General features: G+C 46.0%; 1 protein-coding gene across 1 annotated transcript; it reads right to left on the bottom strand.

Moving 5' to 3' along the window:
• Positions 1 to 1,759: 1,759 nt before the first annotated feature.
• SIAH2 (siah E3 ubiquitin protein ligase 2) lies at positions 1,760 to 20,558 on the bottom strand. The gene is made up of 2 exons (XM_082251530.1): positions 20,010 to 20,558; positions 1,760 to 2,841 (listed from the first exon to the last, which is right to left on the bottom strand). Exons 1-2 carry the CDS (start codon positions 20,409 to 20,411, stop codon positions 2,284 to 2,286), a joined length of 960 nt encoding a protein of 319 aa, XP_082107656.1. The 5' UTR covers positions 20,412 to 20,558; the 3' UTR covers positions 1,760 to 2,283.
• Between the last annotated feature and the right edge of the window lie 5,183 nt (positions 20,559 to 25,741).

Genomic DNA, 25,741 nt, shown 5'->3' on the forward strand with positions numbered 1-25,741 from the left:
ACAAAAAAAAAAAAAAAAACAACAACTAAGGTGGAGGAAGGTGGCATCCAAATTAGAGCAATGTTAAAAGTTGAACTCCAGGGTAATTCCAGTGTGGCTCCTCCCATTTGGCAAGGGTTAAATGCTTGTTTTTTCCCCCTAGGGCACTATTAAAAAGCAGCTTTAATAAAAATGAGGTATTTGGAGAGATGGGCATTATATCCAGGCTTGGTTGATTTGCTCTTTTCGGGACATCTAAGAATTTTCCTCTCATATGCACATATAAAACAACCAAATATTTGATTAGACAAAGCTCCCTAGTGTCTTTCCCAGAGACCTGCTCGCTCTAACCAGTAGCACAGATGTTATAATCTTTTTCCTGTTGCAAAATAAGTTTCTAACTAGCAGCTGTGTGCATACAAAAGGTTTACTGCAAAGAAGTTAACGACTTCTCTACACAAGTGTCCATCTATGAAACAAAAACAGAACGGAAGACACACAGAAGTAAACACTTGCCTTCACATATCCCGATGACATTGTGATGCTGTCAAACCTTGTAGCTGTGTGTAAAGCCTCTTTCCATTCAGGTCTGGAGCTAGCCAGTATGGAGGGAGGTGAAAAGATGCACTCTGTATACTCACCATTCATAGGCAAAGGGTAGACGCAACAGGCTTCATTTAAGCTGAACTCCAGGCAGATATAAGATAAGATAACACCAAATTAATGCATGCATCGATTCATTATTAAAAATATTTCAATTGCAACTAGTAAAAAAGTACCTGAAGTTCAGTCAATATCCACCTACTGTAAAGCAGCACTCAGACGAGAAGCCAAGAATGCTCTGCTGTTTGCTTGTTGTGCATTGACAATAGGCACACTGACAGGAGGAGAGAGCAGAGCAATGACTCATCAGTGTGCTGCTACCGCTTCATTGTCCAGTCAGCAAGCTGGGAGTGCACTGTGATCCAGTGAAGTTGACCAAACTGTGCCGCAGTGAAGTTAGAGGACCAGGCTTTGTTGTCTGATGGCTGCACAGAACTCAAAATCCCTTGGCAGGTAAAAACGTAATTGTCAACTGTGTAATTTGGCCGTTTGCCTGGAGTTCAGCTTTAAAACAAGCTGGCGGAAAATAAAAAAAAAAAGTAGGTGTTGGCCACAGCAGCCAGATAGTATGAGGTTGATTTACTAAAACCTGAGAAGGCAAAACCTGGGGAAGCTCTGCATAGAAGAAACAAATCAGCTTCCAGCTTTTTTTTTGTCAAATCTTAACTGAACAAGCTGAAGTTAGACGCCGATTGGCTACCATGCACAGCTGCACCAGATTTGATCTCTTCAGTTTTAGGGCTCTTTCACACACCGAGTACGTTGGACGGACTCAGTTTTTCTCAGCGGGGGATCGATCCACCGATCCCCCGCTGAGCAGGAGGATGACCGCTGTGTCTCCACGCTGTGTGCAGAGACACAGCAGCTGTCAGTTCCCCATGCATCTCTATGGGGGAAATCGGATGGGAACGGACCGTCGGTCCGTTCTCATCCGATCCGCTGGACGGATGGAAAATAGGGTTTCCATCCGTCCAGATTTGACGGATCGGATGTCAGCGGACATGTCTCCGCTGACATCCGATGCCCCATAGTGATGCATGGGGGGGACCGTTCAGATCCGCCAAAAAAAAACCAAAAAAAAACAGACAGGCGAATCTGAACGGTCCGCCTGTGTGAAAGGGGCCTTAGTAAATCAACACCTGTGCGTGTTTTTTTTTTTTTTTTAAATTATTGGGAATTTGCAAGCAACCCTTCAATTGGTTACTGTGGACAACCCTTTACCTTCCTTCAGTTTTCATACAAAAGCCCAGGTAAAGGTAAATAAACTAATCTATAAATAAAGATAAGTGCACATTCAGATAAAAGCTTGGTCAATAAATGGTTCATAAAAATATAACCCAGCATATTCTGACGACTGATCCAACTTCTTTACACACCTACAGAAATGTACATATCTGCATCATACAACAATGCTACACTTTCACCTGCTGTACCGTAGTTTCATGTTATTTGACAATCGAAGAGTACATCCATTTTTTTTTTTTTCAGAAAATAATTTAAGTAAAAGATAGTTCTTATAATGCTCTTCAGGTTTAACAATTCACAGCCTCATTATTTACAACTACAAAAAGTCTCTACAAAAATGTTGGCAATGCTTCTACAAGATGCTTGTTGAAAAAGTAAGTCCACTGTAAAAAAATAAAATGCAGACAGCACGGACATGGCCACTGAAATGTGTTTTCCAACAAAGAACATCAAGGATCACGGACAACAAGTAGATATGGTCACATTGATGCCCAAGTTCCCATTATCAGCAAACAGATGTGCAATCGCTGTATCAAAAACCAAGCAATCACTGTTCATGATGGCTGCTGCAACCCCATCGTGAATGGACCTTGGGGTGGCTTCCCAAGTCAACCGTCTTCGGTTTCCATTGAGTTCAAGTCTGTAGGCAAAGTTTTCAGCTTGTTTCCGTGTGCCTATCAAGAGGACAATGGCAAAAAATTGTTGGTGACCTTCGTATTTCTCCTGTTTCTCCAGCACTAACATGAAATGGTGGCTGAAACAGAACTGCATCATCACCCAGTCAACAGCCCCAGGTAAGTTAATGTCTGTTGCAAGGAAGACTATGTCTTCACCCTGGAGAGTAGTGATGCTTTTGTGGGCATGTGTTAAGTGCGGCATGACTGCTTCCAGTGAACCCTGCCATTTGCAGGAGGCTCCAGGGCAAGGACAGGAGTAGGGGCGATATTCACAGACGTCCTCATGTTCAGGTTTTTCAGTGTGATGGAGAGACAAAGAGCACCCAGTAGAGGCATACTAGAAGGAAACAAAAAAACATATGAATCTATGAATTTCTTGGTTATAAATATACAAAGCAGATGTGGCAATACAATGGAAGTAAACCTGTCATCTGTCATTTTTGAGTAGATTTCAGAGCTCATTAGGAAACTAATTTATATCAACTAGAGCAAAGGAAAATGATGGTTTGTGGGACTCAGGGGAATCTATCGGTTTCGGGTTGTCAAAACAAGACACGTTGACACTCATACCTTACAAAGCAGAGACTCCCAGATTCAAAATAATGGGATTGTAAAAAAATAAAAAAATGAGAAGGTTAAAAGCACAAGTACATCTGAAATAAAAAAGTAATATACTGCAGCTTACCAGTCCTCAGACGTATTGGCTGCATTGTTTTTCACCTTTTATTCATGCAAACAAAATCATTTCTGTCCCACCATGTCTACACATCCTTCACTGCAACTATGAGAGCATCCATGGTTGTCATACAGGCTGGACTTCAAACATGTCTGCCTTTATTCATCTGTGTTAAGCCCCGTACACACGATCATATTATCGAACGATCTGTCTGTTTTTTGTTGCATGCTAGTCTGATGTGGAAAGTGAAGAGGTTATTTTCATACGAATTTTCCCATACGACAGAATTCAACTTCAGAAGTGATGTCATGTGTTGGATTGCTTTGTATGTGTTCTTTCATCTCTGAGCATGCCTAGTTTTGCTCTTAAGATTTTTTTCTGTCGAAATCTGTACTAATGAGACGAAAATCAGACGTTTTGACGGACGACAAGAATTTTATAGCCTGCACATCAGGATTTTGTCAGCCGAAAAGTCGGAGTTGGCTGTCGAAAGCACCATACTAACAATCCGAAAATCGGCAGATCGTCGTCAGATGAATTTTCCCTACAGATTTTCTTATCGTGTGTACGGGCCTTTAGGGCTTTCCGATCAGGTCCGCCTGTCAGTTTTTGCAGGCGGACCTGATCAGATGCTCCATGTACCTGTATGGAGCAGCGGATGTCAGCGGTGACATTTCCGCTGACACCCGCTATCCGATCCGGTCCATGAAATCCAGACGGATGGAAACTATTTTCTATCCGTCTGGAGGATCAGAAGAAAACGGACAGGTAGTCTGTTTTCATCCAACCTCCCATAGAGGAGAGCGGGGACAGATCTGTCTTTGCAAAGTAAGCGAAGCCTGACCTGTCATTCGCCTGCTCAGTGGGGATCGGCGGATCGATCACCGCCGTGCAAAACGGAGTTCGGTGTGTGGAAAGCCCGTGTGAAAAGACCCTAACATGGGGGGGGGGGGGGGTGATGGGACTAAACAGTTTACATAAGTAATGTTCTTACTAGTCTCTTGTGTTTGTATACACCGACAGCTGCGTTAGAACAAAAAGGGGTGCAACATAGCCCCCCTTTTTTAATGGGCTGGCGGTAGAATAAAGGACTTTTGATTAAAACCACTATAGTTTAATTCTGTTTAATAGGCCCTGAGGTGATAGTAAGTGACCTTAGTATGAAAGGTCACTGAGGCAGTCTTCCCGCTCAAATTTCCCGCCTAAGGAGAACCCTGTATCCAGGGAAAATGTTAGTTAGGTTGATTCCCGCTCAAATCTCCCACTCAATCCCCCTGTATCCAGAGGCAAGCTGTAATCTAACCTTTCCCTGATTAGCCTTGTTCCCACTCATTTATCCCACTCAAATTGCCCGCCAAGACCCCCTGAGTGAAGATATTTAAGGGGCTCATTGCCTCAGCATTTCATTCACCCAGAAAAACGGAGCTGTGGTGTTCCCCTCCCTCCCCTGGTTGTCGCGGCCAAATTATTATGTGGTTTTTGTCACCTGTTGCGTCTGCATAGGTGGACTGTTGTAATTTTGTCATTATAATTTGTTATCTGTTGGAAAATTATTTTAAGTTTTTATTTGTACAGCCTGAGCCGTAGTGGCTAGGTTTTGCATGAGTTATTCAGAAAGTTATTATTAAAGTTGTTTATATATATTTATTAAACCAATAATAAAACGGCCGTGGCCTAATTTACTCCAACCTAATGTCTTGTGTTTGTTTTCTTTAACTACCTCCCACCCGGGCCATAGTACATATATGGCCGGGCGGGAGTCTCGTCCTTCTGAATGGACGTTCCGGAACATCCTTCAGAAGGAGAGAGAGATCGCGCTGCCGCGGGCACGCGCAGCGGCGCGATCTCGATGTGCCTGTGTCCCTCGGACACAGAGCAACATCATTCGGCAGGAGGGCCCTGTGATTGGCCCTCCTGATCACATGACGGCTGTGTCCAATCACAGCCGTCATGTAATGTAAATAGAGCCGTTGTAACGGCTTCGATCTCTTCTCCTCCTGACAGATCCTGTCAGTGAGGAGAAGAGAAGAGGATCGGTGCTGCTGCGGGGGTGATCAGTGAGTATTTCTAATTACTCACTGATCACAGGGGGGGGGGGGTCTGTGCTGGTAATCAGAACATTGATTACCAGTGCAGCCCTGGGGGGGGGGGGGGGGGGGAAGGGTGCCACTAAGCCACCAGGGATGACCACCAGGGGTGCCCACTATGGCCACCAGGGATGGCAAACAGGGCTCAGAGAGCCCCCCAGTGCCCTACCTATCAGTGTTGCCCACCAATGCCATCTATCAGTGCTGCCCACCAGTGCCGTTATTGCCATCTATCAGTGCCGCCCACCAGCGCTGCCTATCAGTGCCCATCAGCGCTGCCTATCAGTGCCCATCAGCGCTGCCTATCAGTGCCCATCAGCGCTGCCTATCAGTGCCCATCAGCGCTGCCTATCAGTGCTATCAGTGCTGCATATCAGTGCCACCCCATCAGTGTGTCCTCATCAGTGCCTGTCAGTGCGGCATCATCAGTGCAGGAAAAAACATATCTATTTACAAAATTTTATAACCTAAACAAAAAAACTTTTTTTTTTTTCAAACTTTTCAGTCTTTTTTTATTTGTGCACCAAAAAAGAAAAAACCTGACGGTGATCAAATACAACCAAAAGAAAGCTCTATTTGTGGGGAAAAAATGACACAAATTTGGTTTAGGTACAGAGTAGCATGACCGCGCAATTATCATTCAAATTGCAACAGCGCTAAAAGCTGAAAATTGGTCTGGGAAGGAAGGGAGTTTAAGTGCCCAGTATTGAGGTAGTTAAATAAAGTTTTACAATGCTAGAATATGTTATAATTTGCTACCTGCCATCCCATAAAGTTGTTGCTGAGCAGTGAGAATCCTGCAGTGCTGACACACTGGAAACAAGGCATCGCACAGTCACCTTTTAATGAAATGTCACATAGGGGTTGATTTACTAAAACTGGAGAGTGCAAAATCTGGTGCAGCTGTGCATAAAAACCAATCAGCTTCCAGGTTGTTTTGTCAAAGCTTAATTGAACAAGCTGAAGTTAGAAGCTGATTGGCTACCATGCACAGCTGCACCAGATTTTGCACTCACAGTTTTAGTAAATCAACCCCAAAGTGACATTTGTTTCAGTTCCATCTGCTGCAGCATGGTGAGAGGGATTGCAAAGGACTATGCTGTGCTGAAAAAAGCATTGCGTGCAGTACTTTTTTTTAGTGCACAACACCGCAACACAGTGGAGTGAAGTGACCTGATGCAAAACAAAGCATTTGCCTTGTCTAGGTTTTCAGCAAGGCTGCCAAGTGCAGTACCTTTTGTGAAGGAGCCCTTAATCTCACAGGAAGTGACAAAGTTAAGGCAAAAACAGGTATTTTTCTGTATTTGCTGAAGAAGGTCTTAGCCTGAAAAGTAAACACTAATGCAAGCATTTAGACGCGTTTACTATTGCCAGGTGTTTTTTGTGCTAAAATGCCACTGTTCCTGGATGGACTAGCTGAATGTTCCCCCACCCCCACCCCCCCGCTTCTAAATGCTGCTAAAATTCTATTTGTGTATGGACACATAATAATAGGCTAACATGGAGGGGCGTTTGGATGTTTTACAGCTGTTTTCTAGGGGCATCTGACTGACTTTTTTTTTGTCCTGCCTCTAGTGTGCATGAGGCCTTAGGCTGAGTTTGCACTAGCTGCGGCTTACAATACGGGGCCTGGTGCATCCCTGTTCTCTGTTTCAGGTGCGAATTAGGCCCGAATTTTTGGCTGAATTCGCACCTAAAAAAGGACCAGTAGACCCACAGGACCCTTTTTCAGTGTGGACCGTGGCTGCCCCGGAGATGTGTGAACTGATTCCATTGAGAGCCGATCACACTCTCCAATCATGCGAATTGGATGCAGGGAAAGCCACATCCAATTCGCATCAGTGTGAACCCAGCCTCAAAGCAGAACTTTAGGCCTAATGAACACTGGATATTTATACAGCTGCTTCTAGGGGCGTCTGACGTTTTTTTTGTCCTGCCTCTAAACAACCCTCCATGTTAGCCTATGTGTCCATGCACATAGCAGCTTTTAGTGGCAGGGGAAGAACCTCATTGCCAGTGCGTCCAGGAGCACCACAGTTTGGGCAGAAAAAATGCTTGAAACTGCTAAACACGCCTAAACGTTAAGTGTTTGAGCATTATTAATTTCAAGGACCAGAATAAATTTATTCGGGCCAATAAAATTAACGCCCAAGAGCTTGACGTCTGTAAAAGCTTAAGACACTTCTACAAAAACTAGGGATGCACCGAATATTCGGCGGCCGAACATTATTTGGCAGAAAATAGAGAAAATAGCACTTTCGGCGTTCGGCCGAATAAGTCAAAAGGCCGAATAATTGTGAGCCGAACAATGTCAGCTTCCGCCCTGACCGCTCACCTTCCTCATTGCGACACGCACAGGAGGCATTTTTGCAGCCGCATCAGGATAGGATCGCACAGAGGTTCACACTTGTGCGATCCGATCCTGTGCGAACTGCACGATCGCACTGCGATATGCGATCAAACTGGGGGTGTCGTTAAGATAACATTGACACCCCCAGCGTATCGCATATGGCAGCGTGAACTGCCGGGGGTGCGTGTGCGATGCGGGAACAGGCTGCGAGTTCGCAGCCTTCCCGCATCGCATCAGTGTGAACCGGACCTTAAAGCTAAAGTATCAGGCAGTTTAGGAGACTTGGTTATAAACTGAAAACATTTGATTTGTGTCAGTGAATACTGGCTTAGCTTTTCATCTTCTCTGCTGAGCAGATTATTCAACTCAGACATGAAAATATCAGTAGTTGTCAGGCATTCTCAGTCAAGGTTTGCTCAGGGGTCGCTAAGCCTTCCTCGTGTATTGTACAGTAGCAAATTGACCTTTTTTCTGAGGCCAACATCTACCAGTGTCAATGGCGTGGGATTCCTCTGCTCTGATAAATAACCACTGACCCAAAATATTGATGTATAAACAAACTCCCAATGACCACCAACTTTAGGAGAATTCTTTCCGAAGCCGATTTATGCAAGATGCATTCTGTCAACCTAACTAATGGGGCCCTTTTCTTACTGATCACCAATGCTGGGGACAACTACCATGACCACCTTCGTGATTTTTTTTTTTTTACCTACAGGTAAACTCAAAGCTTAGCTGTAGGTAAAATGAATATCACCTAAACATGCCCCATTGAGGAGATATTCGCTTGTTTGGCAGCCGGTGACGCCACTGGCACATGCGCTCTGAAGGAACAGCATACTCATGCCATTCCTTCAGAGCTCTGTGCCACAGCCGTGACTCGTGTGCGCATGTGCGAGAGTGACATCAGCGTGGCTCGGCCATTCAAGCATATGGAGCCTGCGAACCCGGACTGAAGACCGGGTGAAAATGGAAACCCTGTCAGTGGTGACCGCGTGGGGCTGGACAGCTTTGTTTCAAGGTAAGTCCTTCATAATGTACAGTATGCAATGCATACTAGCACATTATGCCCATACCTTGCAGATGGATTTTTTTCCCCCGTATGTTTACTACTGCTTTAAGGGGTGCTTCCATCAGTGTAAGGGGGGCACTGCTCCCACTGCCTGTCAATGTAGGTGGCCCTTCTTTACAGACCACCAAACGGCTTTTTCTTTGGACCGCTAGTGTGATTGAAAACTATAATATTTTCACTGTCTGCTTTTCTTTTTTGGCTAATATTTCCTTTATATTAATTTCATGATTATTACTGAAAATTACTTTCCCCATATAAGGGGTGGGGGGGGTGACTCGTTAAAGATCGATCTTCTGACACTACATTTTTATCGGGGATTTCTTGAGAGCAGAAAATTACCGGTACTTTTAGGGTTCCTTTAAGGTGAAAATGTTGCGACAGGTCACACTATGTTTTCGGCTATGCTTAGAATCTGCCTATCTTTGCCCTTTTCCATTAGGCCCCATTCACAACAGCCCGTTTGATGCAGCTTTCGGATTCCTGCGGCAAGAATCTGCAGATTCTTGCTGCAGGAATGAATGGGGCTGCTCAGGCCATTTAAACTAATAGTGGGCTGATAGCAGCCATTGCTGATCGCACATAGAGCAATTAGTTGCAGTCCAGGGACAGATGCCCGAAGCGTCTAGGCTCAGACCTCTGTCCCGTAACTGCAGCTAATAACTGTGTGTGGATATGTGTGATCAGCAGCGGCTGCTGTCAGCCCACTAATAGTTTAAAATGGGCTGAGTGGCCCATGCTAATTGCATAACCTAGTCATTCCTGTAGCAAGAATCTGCAGATTCTTGCCGCAGGATTCCTGAAGCCGCAACAAACCAGCTGCATGAAAAGGGCCCAACTGTCCCTCCAATACCCTTCATGGGTCACACATGTACTCTTATTCTTTATCACTCCATTCCCTAGGGAAACATGCCTGGGAAAGCAGCAGGTTTGCACACAAAGGATACAATTGTGCAGAAAGCTGTAAAGTAAGGTAATCGGCTTGATCATAAAATGCCCTACATTCTTAAAATACTTTTTTTCTGAGTACAGGCATTTACTGAAAATCACATAGTCTGCGAGATGATTTCCCTGGATGGACACTGCAAAATTAGATACTGTGCCAAACGGATGACCTATCTGGGAAAATAGACAAAACTCCCAGACAAATCTACACATACAAAAAAGAGGATTTCATGTTATGGAAAGCTATAAAATCGATGACTGCTTTTTTTTTTTTTTTACTTCCAGACACAGACATGCATGTTCATTCCCTACATAAGTGATGTCATTGTTATCCTGGGCAATGGCAGGTTAGTGAAAACCATACACTGAAAGGGGCGATAGGCACACATGGCCGGAGATGCCAGCTCAGGTACTAATAGTGGTCACCACAGCCAATCAAAATAGACTAACATAAAAAATAAGTTCCCCCCCAAAGATCAATTCTTTAAAAGGTATTTGGTTTTATTCTTTGAATAATCATTTTCATTGCTCAACACGAATTGTAATACAAAAGAGAATTAAGGCTCCATTCACACTTTGATTCAACTTTGCATGGATGCGACTTGGATGTGACTGACTTTTTGTCCCTCTGCAAAGTGGGACCCAAAATGTTCTATGTAAAACATTTAGGTACGACTTTAACACAACTTTTCAGGGTTAACATTGAAGTCTATGGCCCTCAAGCTGCATTGAAGTCGGACCAAAGTAGTGCATGTGCCACTACGTCACACACATTTAAATGGTTATCCTGGGAAGACATTGGGTACATCTTGTCATGCAACTTTGATGTCCAAAGTCACATGACAAGTTGCACAAGTGTGAATGGGATACAAAGAACAATTTCAGGCATGGCTACATTGGACCAATGTAACTACGTATATACCATACCTGGCTGATGCCCTTAGAAATCATTAAAGTGGACACATTATATAAAATAAATTTATATATATATATATATATATATATATATATATATATATATATATATATACACACATACATACACACACACACACACACACACACACACACACTTTGCATTTTCTGAAGGAATGCTAAGCATTCTGATTTGATGAGGGGGCTTTACCGTCCGCCGCTCTAACTTGTCCAATCAGAGATCACTGCTCTATAAAGCATTTTTATTTCTGCCTTTGTTGCTATTTAAGACTTTTCCTTACTTCCGGTCTGGTAAATGTGCTGTAACAGTAAGCAAGGGGCACTCTACAACAAATCCCAGAGTGCAGCAAAAGTTGGCAAGCTTTTGAATCTCTCCTCTCTAAGCAAATCTAATTTGGTTACACAAACCCTATGCATAGATGCAAAGGGAGGTGTGATGTAACAGCACCAGAATACAGTATTCTAATCCCAGATTTTATTATATGAACTTCACTTGGTACAGGAACAGAGGATTCCCTGTGAGCAGATAGATCTTTATGAGATGGTGAACCTGGTGACTGGATGGGAAATAAACGTCTAATCATATGTCCACATACCAATAGTTTGTCACAGCTGATTCCTCCTTCCTCTCACTTTGGCATTCAAGTGTCACAAAGTGCAACCTTTGGTTGCAGAGTAACTCCGCACCCAGTGCACACATCAGTACTAGGTGTGTCTAGGAAATCTGTGTCACAACAGCTGGTGGAAAATGTTCCATTACACAATGCTCACAGCTGGTACCAAACAACTCACTCCTTCATAGAGGGAAAGGTAAGGGCTCTAAAGACGCAACAGAAAGTACAACAGCAGCTTTGATTAGATCTAAACTCTAGGAACTACACACAAATTTACAACCCCACACCACCTGCAAGAGATAAAAAGGTGTTAATGTGGTATTAAACCCATAAAACGTGAACTGTTGCACCTTACCGATTCCAAAATCTGGTGGCTGCATTTGTTTTCTTTTTCCCCCCCATTGTTTCACCTAGTGATCTGGCCAGTAACACTTCCTTGAAAAAACAGGAATATCGGCGCAAGCATGAATAAATAAATGGATGGAAATAAATAAAAGCAGCTGACACCAAGGTAAAAAATATGTAAAACCCAATGTAAAACTGATAGTGAAAAGTGCAGCGCTAAAACAATAAGACAATAAAAACATCAATGGATAAATGAAAAGTCTATGAATGGCACGCAGTAGTCTTGTAAAAAAAGAGGAGAAAACAGTCCAATAAGAAATCCCAATGAAAATTACGCTGAGGAAGTCCCGCCCACGGACGATACGCGTGCGCAAGGGGGAGGAGATCGTGACGTCACTCGTAGCCCCTGTTAGCAGAGCGTTCCGCTCTGTCTGGAGATCAGCTGGATTGCTGTACTGCTCGTTTTTGCATTACCTTGAAGTAAGAGGCTGTCCATTTGTTTTATTAATAAATTGTGGTGTTTGAAACATATTGCACTATGGTCTGCCCCCTTTCTATTACATGGGGATCGTTGTGAACACCTTTACAAAAAGGAGAGATGCCCTCTGTGATTGCTGTCCTGGTCAGGATTTTCACATTGCTGGGAGTGTACTTTTAAGGCTGTCTTTTCACAGCCCACAGGTGAGAGGCTAGCACCTCTGGTGAAGGATTGCACTGAACAAGCACTTGTGTCCTGTTTACTGATCAGCACTGAGCACTTTCATTGGGATTTCTTATTGGACTGTTTTCTCCTCTTTTTTACAAGACTACTGCGTGCCATTCATAGACTTTTCATTTATCCATTGATGTTTTTATTGTCTTATTGTTTTAGCGCTGCACTTTTCACTATCAGTAACACTTCCTGTCTTAAGCCCCGTACACACGTACCAATCGTCGGCCAAATGATCGGCCGTCTTTTGTCCAGGGCTGTCGTGTCCGCTGAAAAGTGCAAAAGACTGCACGCGAATTTTGTCGGCCAACAGCAGCCAAGTGATGTCATGTGATGGTTAACTTTCCGTGTGTTTTTTCTTTTCTGAGCATGCCCAGTCTTGCAAATCTGCTGATTGTCGGCCGAATTCTGTACTGACTGGCGAACAATCGGCCGTTCTGGTGTTGGCCTACAAAAATTTTAATGCCTACACGGCCGAAAATGCGCTGTCGGAAGCATCATACTAACAAGCCTACAATCAGCCGTTCGGTCGTCGGCCGAATATTTACGGCCGACAATCGGTATGTGTGTACGGGGCATTAGGGTCTCACCACTCTGTGTGGGAGGAGCAACAGAGAGACACCTTTGGACAGCAGCACTGTCATTAGGAGAGGATAGTGTATGGCCCCTTTCACACGGGCAATCCGATCCACCTGTCAGTTTTTCAGGCGGACCTGATCGGATGCTCCATGCATCTCTATGGGGCAGCGGGTGTCAGCGGAGAAATCTCCGCTGACACCCGCTGCTATCCGATCCTGTCCGTGAAATCAGGACGGATGGAAACCCTATTTTCCATCCGTCTGGAGGATGGGTTCGGATTGGATGAGAACGGACAGGCGGTCTGTTATCATCCGATCTCCCCATAGAGGACAGCGGGGATCTGACAGCTCCGTCTCTGCACACAGAGTGGAGACGGAGCTGTCATCCGCCTGCTCAGCGGATTGATCCCCCGCTGAGTAGAAAGGACTCCGCCGTGCGGTGCGCCCATGTGAAAGGAGCCTTAAGCTGACTATACATTGATTAAAGTTTGGCAGGTTCAGCTGAGACCAGACGATTTTCGATCAGTGTGTGGCATTGCCCCAGCTCACATAGCATGTGTTCGTACAGGAATCCCATCGCATTCCTGTGAAAAATCACATGTGATTGTGTGTGCTGTGATTCGAGCCCATCATTTTGTACCGCATCAACACAAAAAAAAAAAAAAAAAAAAAAAAAAAGTACAGGCACTTTTTTGCCGCACTGGAATCAGATCACATGGGTGTTCATATCCATACGATCTGATTCAGACAAACACACTACACTTTGTAGCCTGCTTTTGGGGTGTCGTTGCCTTTAATTGACATCCGCAGCAGATTACAAACACATTGCGACTGCTATGCTGTGCAGGAAACGCATTGATTCCTGTGCATTTCCTGCATCACATCAGTGTGAATCTAGCCTTCATTTCATCAACTTCTGTCCAAGGGTCAGCAGGCACTGATCATTGTATTCTGACAGCTACGGGTGCAGGCAGCTGGCAGAATACAATGTCCTGGTGGGAGGGATTCCTACATCCACTTTGTTTGTGTGGATGTGGATGAAAGGATATGTTAATTTTTTTTTGTCTTCAGGCTGCTGGCTTAAAAAAAAAAAAAAAAAAAAAACACAGAAGCAGTTAATGGCTGGATGGAAGGCAAGATTTAGATTTAAGGGCTATTCACACTATGAAATTACCTGCATCTTTCTTCATGAATAAATAAGGTAACTGCAATGACAAACAGAAAATAGTTTTCTGTGTGCTATGTTCAAATCAGAACACAATGTCAACCTTTGTGCATAATATCGCACCTCTGTGGATACCCTGCAAAATCACATTACAGCAAGCTTGGTGACTGTGTTGCTGTGCAGTGCTTTAAATAGGATATATACCCTTACATATACCCAGTGAAGTGACTGGTCTCAGGAGATACACTGAAATTAAACCAATACTCCTACATGAGTTTTATCTGTATATCGGCAGTCTTCTCTACATAACCCAACCTCCTAACTGCCACTTTTGCTACACAGCTTGGTCTGTTAACATCCCTGGCGGTAATCCCGATGTGCTCGGGGTTAATTTTCAGTACCAAAAGCGGTAACCCCGAGCTACACTCAGGATTGCCCTGTAGTGAAACTTACCTTGTCCCTGCGATCCCGATGTCCTCATGCCGATGCCATGTGAATGAAGAAGAAAGTGGCGCTTCCAGACCCAGGAACTTGGAAACTTGAGTTTATTTCTTCAAATCATAGGTACAACATCAGACAAGACCACAAGACAGACTGGACAGCAGACGCGTTTCACACCTTCTGCTTATTCATTGCTGATTGCACACAGACAAGTGCCTCCTCTTTATGAGCCAGGTAGTATCACCTTCTCCAATCAAAAGTGTAATTGCCGGGACAAACACCTGGCTCTAACAAAGGGAGACTCAATCATCTGAGTGCTAGCAACACCCACACACATGCAATATATATTCTCAATCGTTGTTCCGATATATAAAATTACAAATTCTTCCTACAATCTGCATGTGTGTGTGCGCAAATCCACAATGTTCAATATGTATGAACAGACAGATATACAAAAAAAAGGTATATAAAATCATTAATAGAAAAAAGAAAAAGTTCTTCCATAAATCACACAATACATAGCTGACGAATAAATGCATATATGTGGATACAATTAGACAATTACACTTTTGATTGGAGAAGGTGATACTACCTGGCTCATAAAGAGGAGGCACTTGTCTGTGTGCAATCAGCAATGAATAAGCACAAGGTGTGAAACGCGTCTGCTGTCCAGTCTGTCTTGTGGTCTTGTCTGATGTTGTACCTATGATTTGAAGAAATAAACTCAAGTTTCCAAGTTCCTGGGTCTGGAAGTGCCACTTTCTTCTTCATTCACATGGATTCCTCAGGTCACGGACCTTGGTGAGCACCCATTCCTACAGGACTGCCACAGCTGCTCGGGATCCATCTGGCTCAGCTGATTGTTTTCAGAGCGGTGATTTGTTTCTTTTTGGTTTCCTGGACTCATGCCGATGCCGGCATCTGTCTCCTGGGTTCCCTTCCCTGCGAGTGCGGCGTCCATGGTGTCCAAAAAGCGTTCCTTTAGGTCAAAAGTGGTTTTAGACCAGCTAGAAATCAGCAATAGTGAATTGGAATTACTTGAAGAATTGAGCATTAATGATTCGCAGAGAAATTCGTCATCAGACACTGAAAGTGACAGCGACAATTCTGCGACTGAGCTCAGTGATGTGCAAACTTGGAACTCTATTGACTGCGGTATGGATCAGGCAGCACCCTCAAGATTCCCATTTACTGGAGCACCTGGTATGAAAGTAGACGTTGAACAAGACAACACCTTGGCATACTTACAATTATTTCTGACCGATGAGGTTATTGAAAAAATAGTTACTGAGACAAACCGGTACAAAGAGCAACAATTAGTTACTCTGCATCGGATGTTTTCAAGAAGCAGAAAGTGGGAACCAGTGACCAAAGAGGACATTTGGAAATTTCTGGGCCTAATCTTACTTCAGGAAGTGGTGGGGAAACCCCTGCAGAAGTGGTATTGGACAACTAATACATTACTTGCCACTCCACTCTTTGGCACGGTCATGCGAGAGTACAGATTTTCCCTGATCATGAAATATTTACACTTCGAAAACAAAGAATTTGATGAAACTACTCATCCTGCACCAAAACTAAAGAAAATTTGGGAAGTATCTCAAATGATTCTAAAGAATTTCCAACGGAGCTATGTGCCAAAAGAGACATCAGCCTAGAGGAAAGACTAAAGCCCCGTACACACGTACCGATCGTCGGCATACAAATGTTCGTCTTTTCTCCCCGGGATGTCGGTGTCTGTTGAAAAGTGCAAAGACAGCACAAGGACAGCACAAGAATTTTGTCTGCAGACTTCAGCTGACTGCAGAAGTGATGTCATGTAATGGTTAACTTTCCCTGTGTTTTTAATTTTCTGAGCATGCCCAGTCTTGCAAATCTGCGGTCTGTCGGCCGAATTCTGTACTGACAGGCGAACAATCGTCCGTTCTGGTGTCCGCAGACAAAAATTTTCATGTTTGCAAGAAAGACTTTTGTCCGCGGATTGTGCGCAGACATCTGTCGGAGGCACCATACTAACACGCGTACAATCGGCAGATCTTTCGTCCGCCGACGTTTGTATGCCGACGATCGGTACGTGTGTACGGGCCTTAAGCCTACAAGGGAAGGCTTAGCCGGGTACAATACATTGCATCAGAGGGCACGATTTGGCGTAAAATCCTACATGCTATGCGAATCGTCAAACAGGCTATTAGGAATTCAGTCATACACTGGAAAAGGAACAAAATTCAATCAAAAATACAGCAACTACTATAGAATGGCAACATCTTCCGTTCTTTCACTTGTTGAGCCATTGCTAAATCAGGGCTATTGTGTAACAACCAATAACTTTTATACGTCTCCTGAACTTTGAGTTTCTTCCGCAAAACAAAACAGATGCCTATGGAACCGTTAGGGCTAACCGGCACGACATGCCGCCGTTTGGCAATAAGCTGAAGATTGGCGGAATAGTTGCCTGGCATAAAGGTAAAATGATGGCACTGCGATGGCGTGACAAGAAAGATGTGTCCCTAAATGAGTACAGTTCATAATACCTTCACTGTTCTGGTACGCACGAAAGGTCGGAAAGAAATTGTGAAGCCACAAGTAGTGATAGACTACAATAACCCCATGTGAGGTGTCGATAGAGCTGACCAAGCAATGCCATTCTATCCAGCAATGAGGAAACAGCAAAAGAAGTACTACAAGAAGGTCTTCAGATATCTTCTTGAGCAATGCTTGTGGAATTTCTACATTCTGCAAAAAAAAAAAAAAAAAAAAGTGACAAACCTGTGATTCATTCTGACTTCATTTGGAAAGTTGCCGTACGTATCTTTGTGAATCACCAAACGCCATCAATGGCTGTCAATAGATCTGGGCGGCGTGCTGTTGGCGTTGTCAACCCAAAACACCTGACTGGTCGTCACTTCATGGACTACATCCCACCAACTGAGAAAAAGTCAGCACCTACGAGGATGTGCATGGTTTGTTGCTCGAAGTGGGATGACAGTGGAAGGAAAATCCAAAAGGAAACCAGGTTCTATTGTCCCGATTGTGACGTTGGACTTTGTGCAGTCCCATGTTTCAAAACTTTTCATACCCGGGATGTTTACTAAACCAATATGCAGTGTCTAGTATTACAGTGATAAGTAACACTGCACCCTTGTTTGGACAAATTTCAGTTTTTTTGGTTTGATTACATTATTGAATAAAATGTATTATAATTTATGATTTTGTGTTTCAAACTTCATCATACCCGGGATGTCTACTAGACTCTTGTTTGGACAGATTTAAGCGAGTTATTCCTACAATATAAAACAAGATTTCCATGCAAAACAATGCACCGCTTTGACATTCAAAAATACAGACCTAATCAGACCGCCGGAGAGGTTAAAGGAAGTTGAAAATCAAGACTTACTAGCCAGATCACCAGAAAAAAAAAAAAAGAAAACGAATGTAATCATCACATTGAAGATTTGGTAAGCTGCAATATCACAAATTTTGTTTTTGTGTTTAAAACCACCTTAACCACTTCCTGCCTGCCAGATAGCAGAATGACGGCCGCAAAGTGGTTATCCTCACTGGGCATCATATGACGTCCAACAGGACAAACCGCTCGCGAGCACCCGCAAGGGCGCGCAGATCGGCGAGGCGGTGTGTCACTGACACACAGCATCTCTGATCCTGGTAAAGAGCCCATGACGTAAGCTCTTTACCATGTGATCAGCTGTGTCCAATCACAGCTGATCACATGGTAACCAGGAAGTAGCGTTAATCAGCTTTCCTCAGTTCGCGCTGATAAGGCGCAAGTAGAGGAGAGCCGATTGGTGGCTCTCCTGACAGGGGGGTCTGCACTGATAATCAGCGCATTGATTATCAGTGCAGACCCATCAGGGATGTCCACTAGAGCCCCACCAGGGATGCCAACCCATGCCACTAGGGATGCCAATCCTAGGCCACCAGGAATGCCAAGCAGTGCTTATCAAAGATGCCACTCAGTGCCTATTAGGGATGCCAATCAGTGCCCATTAGTAATGCCTGTCAGTGCCACCTATGAGTGCCCATCAGCGTCACCTCATCAGTGCTCAGTGCAGGAGAAAAACGTACTTATTTACAAAATTTTATAAACCTAAAACGAAAAAATACTAAATTTTCGGTCTTTTTTTATTTGTTTAGCAAAAAAGAAAAAAACCCAGTGGCGATCAAATACCACCAAAAGAAAGCTCTATTTGTGGGGAAAAAATTATAAAAATCTAGTTTGGGTACAGTGTTGCATGGCCATTGTCATTCAAATATGCGCAGGGAGGGGGTGAAAATGCCCTGTATTGAAGTGGTTAAAGTAGAACTAAAAGGTAAAACATTTTTTGGGGGGTTTTCGGATAGAGTTGAGAGGGATTAGAATGTCTCAATTTTTATCGCTGTCGCTGCTCCCCCATAAAGGAGATTCACTCTGTCTGTTTATTGTTATCGAAAGTGAAAACAAAAAGAGAATCCCACATTTTCAGGCATGGTAACGACGGGGACACGGCTCAGGCATGGTAACGATGGGGGGGGGGCTCAGGCATGGTAACGACGGGGGGGGGGGGGGGGGGCTCAGGCATGGTGACGGAGGGGGGGGCGGCGGCTCAGGCATGGTAACGACGGGGGGGGGGGGGGGGGACGGCTCAGGCATGGTAACGACGGGGGGGGGGGGGGGGGGGACGGCTCAGGCATGGTAACGACGGGGGGGGGGGGGACGGGACGGCTCAGGCATGGTAACGACGGGGGGGGAGGGGGACGGCTCAGGCATGGTAGCGACGGGGGGGGAGGGGGACGGCTCAGGCATGGTAGCGACGGGGGGGGGGGGGGGGGGGGACGACGGCTCAGGCATGGTAACGACGGGGGGGGGGGACAGCTCAGGCATGGTAACGACGGGGGGGGACAGCTCAGGCATGGTAACGACGGGGGGGGGGACGGACGGCTCAGGCATGGTAACGACGAGGGGGGGGGGGGGCTCAGGCATGGTAACGATGGGGGGGGGGGCGGCAGCTCAGGCATGGTAACGACGGGGGGGGGGGGGACGGCTCAGGCATGGTAGCGACGGGGGGGAGGGGGACGGCTCAGGCATGGTAGCGACGGGGGGGGGGGGGGGGGGGGACGGCTCAGGCATGGTAGCGACGGGGGGGGGGACGACGGCTCAGGCATGGTAGCGACGGGGGGGGGGGGGACGACGGCTCAGGCATGGTAGCGACGGGGGGGGGGGGGGGGGGGACGGCTCAGGCATGGTAACGACGGGGGGGGGGGGGGGGGGGCTCAGGCATGGTAACGACGGGGGGGGGGGGGGGGGGGGGCGCTCAGGCATGGTAACGACGGGGACACGGCTCAGGCATGGTAACGACGGGGACACGGCTCAGGCATGGTAACGACGGGGACACGGCTCAGGCATGGTAACGACGGGGACACGGCTCAGGCATGGTAACGACGGGGACACGGCTCAGGCATGGTAACGATAAGATCCCTATAGAATCAATGGCTGTCTAGTCATCATTCATCAGGTACATGGAGTCCTAGAACACACTCACAGCCCAGAAGCTTCCCATCCATGGTGACAGGGGCAGTGTTGCTGATCACCCACCTTACACGGGAAGAGGACAGCGGAGGCCACCTTCTCCATGGCCAGGTTCCGGATGCTGGGGGTGAGGGAAGCCCGGCACGATGGGCAGCAGCTCAGCTTCTGGCGGCATTGGTTACAGACCAGGTGTCCGGCCTGGCACTGCAGGATGGGGGGCAGCACATAGTCGAAGCACACGGGACATTCGAACAGAGACGTCAGCTCGCTGTGCTGCTGCTGGGACACCGGCCCGGAGATCGCCCCCGCCGCAGCCGCCGATGGAGGGGGCGCGGCGGGGCCGGAGGCGGCAGGGATCGTGCTGGGGACCGCAGGTGACGGAGTGTGCGGCGGTGGTGGTGGAGGCGGCGGCTTCTGTTTCCCGGCCGGTTTGTTAGCACAGGGTCCAGCGGAGGACGGGCGGCTCATCGTGACCGGAGAGAACCATGGAAGTCTGAGAGGGGGGTGATTAGAAAACTTCCGGCCTGAGGGGGGACACGGGACAGACTGCGGATCACGACATACGGCGGATCCCCGGAACACACTACGACCCCGCCCCCCCAGCAGCGCTGTCAGCACCGGACATTAGCTCTGCCTACCTTCTGGAACATTGTCACACGTCATCGGCTCTAACGTCACGTCCGCCATGTGTGGAAAGGACGAGCTGATAGGCGAAGGAGTGGGCGTGTCTGTGTCATGCCATGTGACCTTTAGAGCAAAGCTGGCCGGGGGACGGAGCTGAAGAGTGGGCGTGTCGTTGTCTTTGGAATGCTCGAATTGGGAAGCCGTGGTGGAGTGAGGGAGGAGCGGGGCGGAGCTTCGCGTGTTTTCTATAAAGAAGGAAGTGTAATCACCTCAGAGCAGGGTCTGAGGCGTTGTAGGATGATGGAAGAGGTTAGGTTAGGTTAGGTTAGGTTAGGTTAGGTTAGGTTAGGTTAGGTTAGGTTAGGTTAGGTTAGGTTAGGTTAGGTTAGGTTAGGTTAGGTTAGGTTAGGTTAGGTTAGGTTAGGTTAGGTTAGGTTAGGTTAGGTTAGGTTAGGTTTTGGCGTTTTTTTTTTTTTTGCCAAAGCTCCTAAACTCAGCTCCATAGAAGCTTATGTGTCCATGAAGAATTGTTTAGGATCTGCTGTGGTTAGGAGAGGTTCAACCTTCCTCTGTGAAGAATCATGTTCAGGATAGGAATGTTTTGACCGTCACAAAATCATGGTGTGATTTAGCAGTGTTGTGCATTTTCCGACGATCAGCAGTCCTAAAAGGCTATATGTAAATGAAACCTAAGTCCTTAAGTTAAGGAGCTTTTGGTGTTTTTTGCCAAAGCTCCTAAACTCAACTGCATAAAAAGCATATGTGTCCATGTACACAGCCTTTTTTTAGGGTTGTTTTGAAGCTGCCGCGTTTAAGGGAGCATCAACCCCCCTCCTGAATGCAGAAGAATTCCGTTCAAGATAGGAAAGTTTTGACTGCTGGCTGTGGAAAACGTGGAAAAACCGCGGCTGTGGTACATCAAAGCCAAGTGTACATGGAGCCTAAAGGCTGGTTCCCAATGACTGGGAACGGCTACTGCCTTACTCAGACTCTGGGGAGTCTCTGCAGCATTATTTGTGATTATGAACAGTGTGGAACTACAGGCAAAGCTTATTTGGGCTAGGATAGTATTGGGGACTCGTGACTGGCACAGCTGGGGTTATTTTTCCTCATCTCCTGTGGGGTCCCTGGAGCAGGAAGTAAGTGAACATCTTCCTTTGACAACTGTGCGTAATCGTAAAGGTTAGCAATTCTTAGCTGCATACTTTTTTTTTCTGGGGTTCAATTGGAACTCCCAGGGTTTTTTTATTTCTACATCCTTCCCATATAGAAAAAAACCCCAGTGCTCCTTCTTCCTTGGTCTATCACCTCTTTGGGCAGAACAAAATTCAAGTTATTTTTTTTCCTGTTAGTCCACCAGTTCAGTTCAGGGGGTTGAAATGCGCAGAGTTTTGCGTTAGTGCTGGTTCACACTAGAAGGCAGTGTGGGAAAGTGGGTTTTCGTATGCATTTCTTGCACCTTACGGAACGCACTATCCTTGTTAGATGGGCACAAGTACCATTAATTATTAACCAAATCCCTCATGGCCTATTGCAGAATGATGGCCGGATGGGGGATCAATTATCCTGACTGGGTGTCATATGATGTCCAGCAGGATAAGCCGCTTGTGCACGCCCCCAGGGCGGCAATTGGTGGTGCAGCATGTCGCTCTGACATACTGCATCTCCGATCTCCATAAAGAGCCTATAATGTAGGCTCTTTACCACATGATCAGCTGTGACCGATCACAGCAGTAGCCAGGAAATGCCAGTAATCGCCTTTGCTCAGTTCACGTTGACAAGGTCAGCCGATCAGCGGTTCTCCTGACTTGGGGGGGTCTGTGCTGATAATCAGTGCATTGATTATCAGCGCAGCCCCCATCAGAAGTGTCCACAACAGATGCCAATTAGTGCCCATCATAGATGCTAATCCATGGCAATTAGAAATGCCTATCAGTGCTGCATATTAGTGCCTCATCAGTGCCCATCCATGCAGCTTCACTAGTGCCTGTCTGTGAAGATGAAAACGCACTTATTTAATAATTTGCCGACCGCCCGCTGCAGTTGTACGACGGCAGTCTGGCTCATACAGGCAAAGCGTCATACATGTACGGCGCTCGCTCCCGGGGCAGTGGGACGCGCTCCTGCGCGTCCCCGGCCCCGCTGATGATCTCATTGGGTTTAGAACAGATCAGTCATCAGGTCCAGGCCAATGATTTTTGGCTTGGACCTGTTGATCGGTCCTGCCCAATCAGATACTGTCTGTGCCTGTGTAATGTAAACACTGGCACAGAAATGATCCGCTCTCTCCTCCCAAAATCCTTTTTGGCTTCATCGAGAGAAGAGAGAGGGTCTAAACTGTGAGTACAGCACACTTGCACACACCTAGCTAGGCACACTTAACCCCCGATCACCCCCCCCCAGTTCACCCCTACACCCCCTGTCACAACACACACTGTATACAGTATAAAGCATTTTCCTATATACCTGTATTAGTGTGACCTGGTTTAGCGCTTGCAGCCCTTCCTTTTAGGCTTAGGATACCCGCCACCCCCCCAATAAAGATTTAACCCCCTGATCACCCCCTGATCACCCCCAGTTAACCCCTTCCCCCCTGTCACATTGCACAATAATATTCAGGTAATATAGTGGTTTACTATATTTTTGTATTATTGTGTGTCACGATTCGACCACGCCCACGGCGACTAGCTAACCGAGACGCGGTGAACCGTGACTTGGGGAAGTATAGGGGATAACAGATTAAAGAAAATTCCTACTGAGTAATTAGATTCGCTGCAATACTTTCACAGCATGCACTGCCTTCGGTCACCACTAGAGGGAGACTCCACTCCAATCCAGCTGGCTGACCACACACAGGCAGATTCAAATCTTACATACAATCTGGTGCACTCTAAGGGTTGGGGAGCAGTCTAGCAATTATCACACACTACTAGGATTCCTCCAGCTATCCTACAAGCCAGAACCCCTGTGTTAATCACTCTTCCCACACCCACACACCACAAACGATAGCCTGCCACCACCCAACAGTTTGTCCACAGACTGGTCTGCTGGGACACCACACACACACAGATCTCCGTCTGGTGTACAATTTGCATGCAATCTGCCAACACACAGTGCAATTGCATACAGATTGGCATGTAGCGTATATATCAAGCGATTTAGGCACTAAAATGCAAATAAAATCTCTCTAGAGGTATGAGTCCTAGCTTAGTACACAGAAGTCACTTATTAATTTTATAATTTAATATCCCGAAAAGTGGGCAGTGCATAAAAAATATATACAAAACAAAAGCAGTTACAAAAAATACACAAAAAGATAAGAAGACACACAATTGGCAATTTGCTATGAAAATAAAAGGGGATAAAACAGAAATAAACTTTACCTAAGGTTATCTCTTTGGCAGAAGCATACCGGAAATAGTGCAGGAACTCCCCAGTTCAGAACTGGCTTCAAGGAAGAACCATGTGCAAATCTCAGATTCCCAATTTATTGGAATATTGATGTGGGCTGGGCTTTAGCCCTTAACCACTTGCCGACTGCCTAACACCGATCTACGTCGGCAGTCAGCCCCTCACAGGCAAAGTGACGTAGGGCTACGTCACTAGCTTGTGAGGGTCTAGGGAGCGAGCGCGCGCCCCCCGGAGGCGCGCTCCCGCGTGGTCACGGAACCCCCCCCCCCCCACCCCCTGCGCGTGTGACCAGTGGACCCGATGTCCGCCGGTCACTCGGCGATCGGCGGGGGAGAGGGAGAATGTCAGGCAGCTTGTGTAAACAAGCCACCTGTCATTCTCCTCGCTGTAAAGACACTGATCAAACGGATCTAGTATGTAGATCTGTTGATCAGTGTCCTTACAGCTCAAGCCACAGCCAATCACAGTAGAAAGCACGCCCCTAGGGATACACACAGCCCCTCCCTCCCAAATAAAGTTAACCCCTTCACAACCAGTGTATTTTTACAGTAACAGTGCATATGTATAGCACTGATTACTGTAGAAATGTCACTGGTAACCCCGAAAGTGTCACAAATGTCAGTCAAGGGTCCGATCTGTCCGCCCCAATGTCGCAGTACCGCAAAAAAAATCGCAGATCGCCGCTATTACACGTTAAAAAAAAAAAAAAACAACAAAAATGACAAAAATCTTTCCCTTTGTTAGTAAACGCGATAACTTTTGCGCAAACCAATCAAAATACGCTTTTTGCGATTTTTTTTTTTTTACCAAACATATGTAGCATAAAACAAATTGGCCGAAAATTTTAAAAAATTTGGATTTTTACTTTTTTTTTGGGGGAATTTCATATAAAAAAATGTGAAAAATATTGTTATTTTTGCAAAATTGACGCTCTTTTTTTGTTTATAGCGCGTGATCAAAAAATCGCACAGGTGATCAAATACCACCAAAAGAAAGCTCTGTTTGTGGGAAAAAAAGGACGTCAAATTCATTTAGGTACAGCGTCGCACGTCCGCGCAATTGTCCGTTAAAGTCACGCAGTGCCGAATCGCAAAATACCCCCTGGTCAGGAAGGGGGTAAAATCTTCCGGGGCTTAAGTGGTTAACGAATCAACCACAAGGGGTTGCCCCCAGGTCAGCCCACCCAAAGTCCTGTGTTCTGAACTGACCAGAGCCGAATTGGCCCAGAATGGCGCTGACCACTGGGCCAGGGATAGGAGTTCTGACACCAGTGCATCGGTCTGGTCGCGACAGTATCAAACACTGCTTGCCTATCGCAATCAGGCGCCATACAACGGTTTTGTGCAATTCTCCAGGACCCCACCCATGCCACAGACACAAATTTATATGTATTCGAAGTCCCATACGTGAGCCACAAGAAGGAATTATTTTCATCTCTCTGCCACTAATATTTTAACTTTTATGAGAGATAACATACATTCCTTTGATCTGATGGTATCACTCCATGCTTGTAGACTGTTTGGAGCCTATGGCCGCCTCCTGCTGCTTTCCGCAGCCAAAATGACTAGCAGTCTCTTTTGAGGCTTCTTGGAAGGTGACAATTTTTGTTCAATTGCATGGGGGACCTTAATTGGAAACCAGGTGTCAACTCTATCCCAGAGAGACCAGCTGTGTCCTTTCAAATGCTACTATCAGGACATGTGTGTGATAATACATTAATTAACCCAAAATGACACTACATCTACAATTCACTACATATTTCA

The sequence above is a fragment of the Pelophylax lessonae genome (assembly GCF_965119305.1).
Source record: "Pelophylax lessonae genome assembly, chromosome: 3".
Classification (NCBI taxonomy): Eukaryota; Metazoa; Chordata; class Amphibia; order Anura; family Ranidae; genus Pelophylax; species Pelophylax lessonae.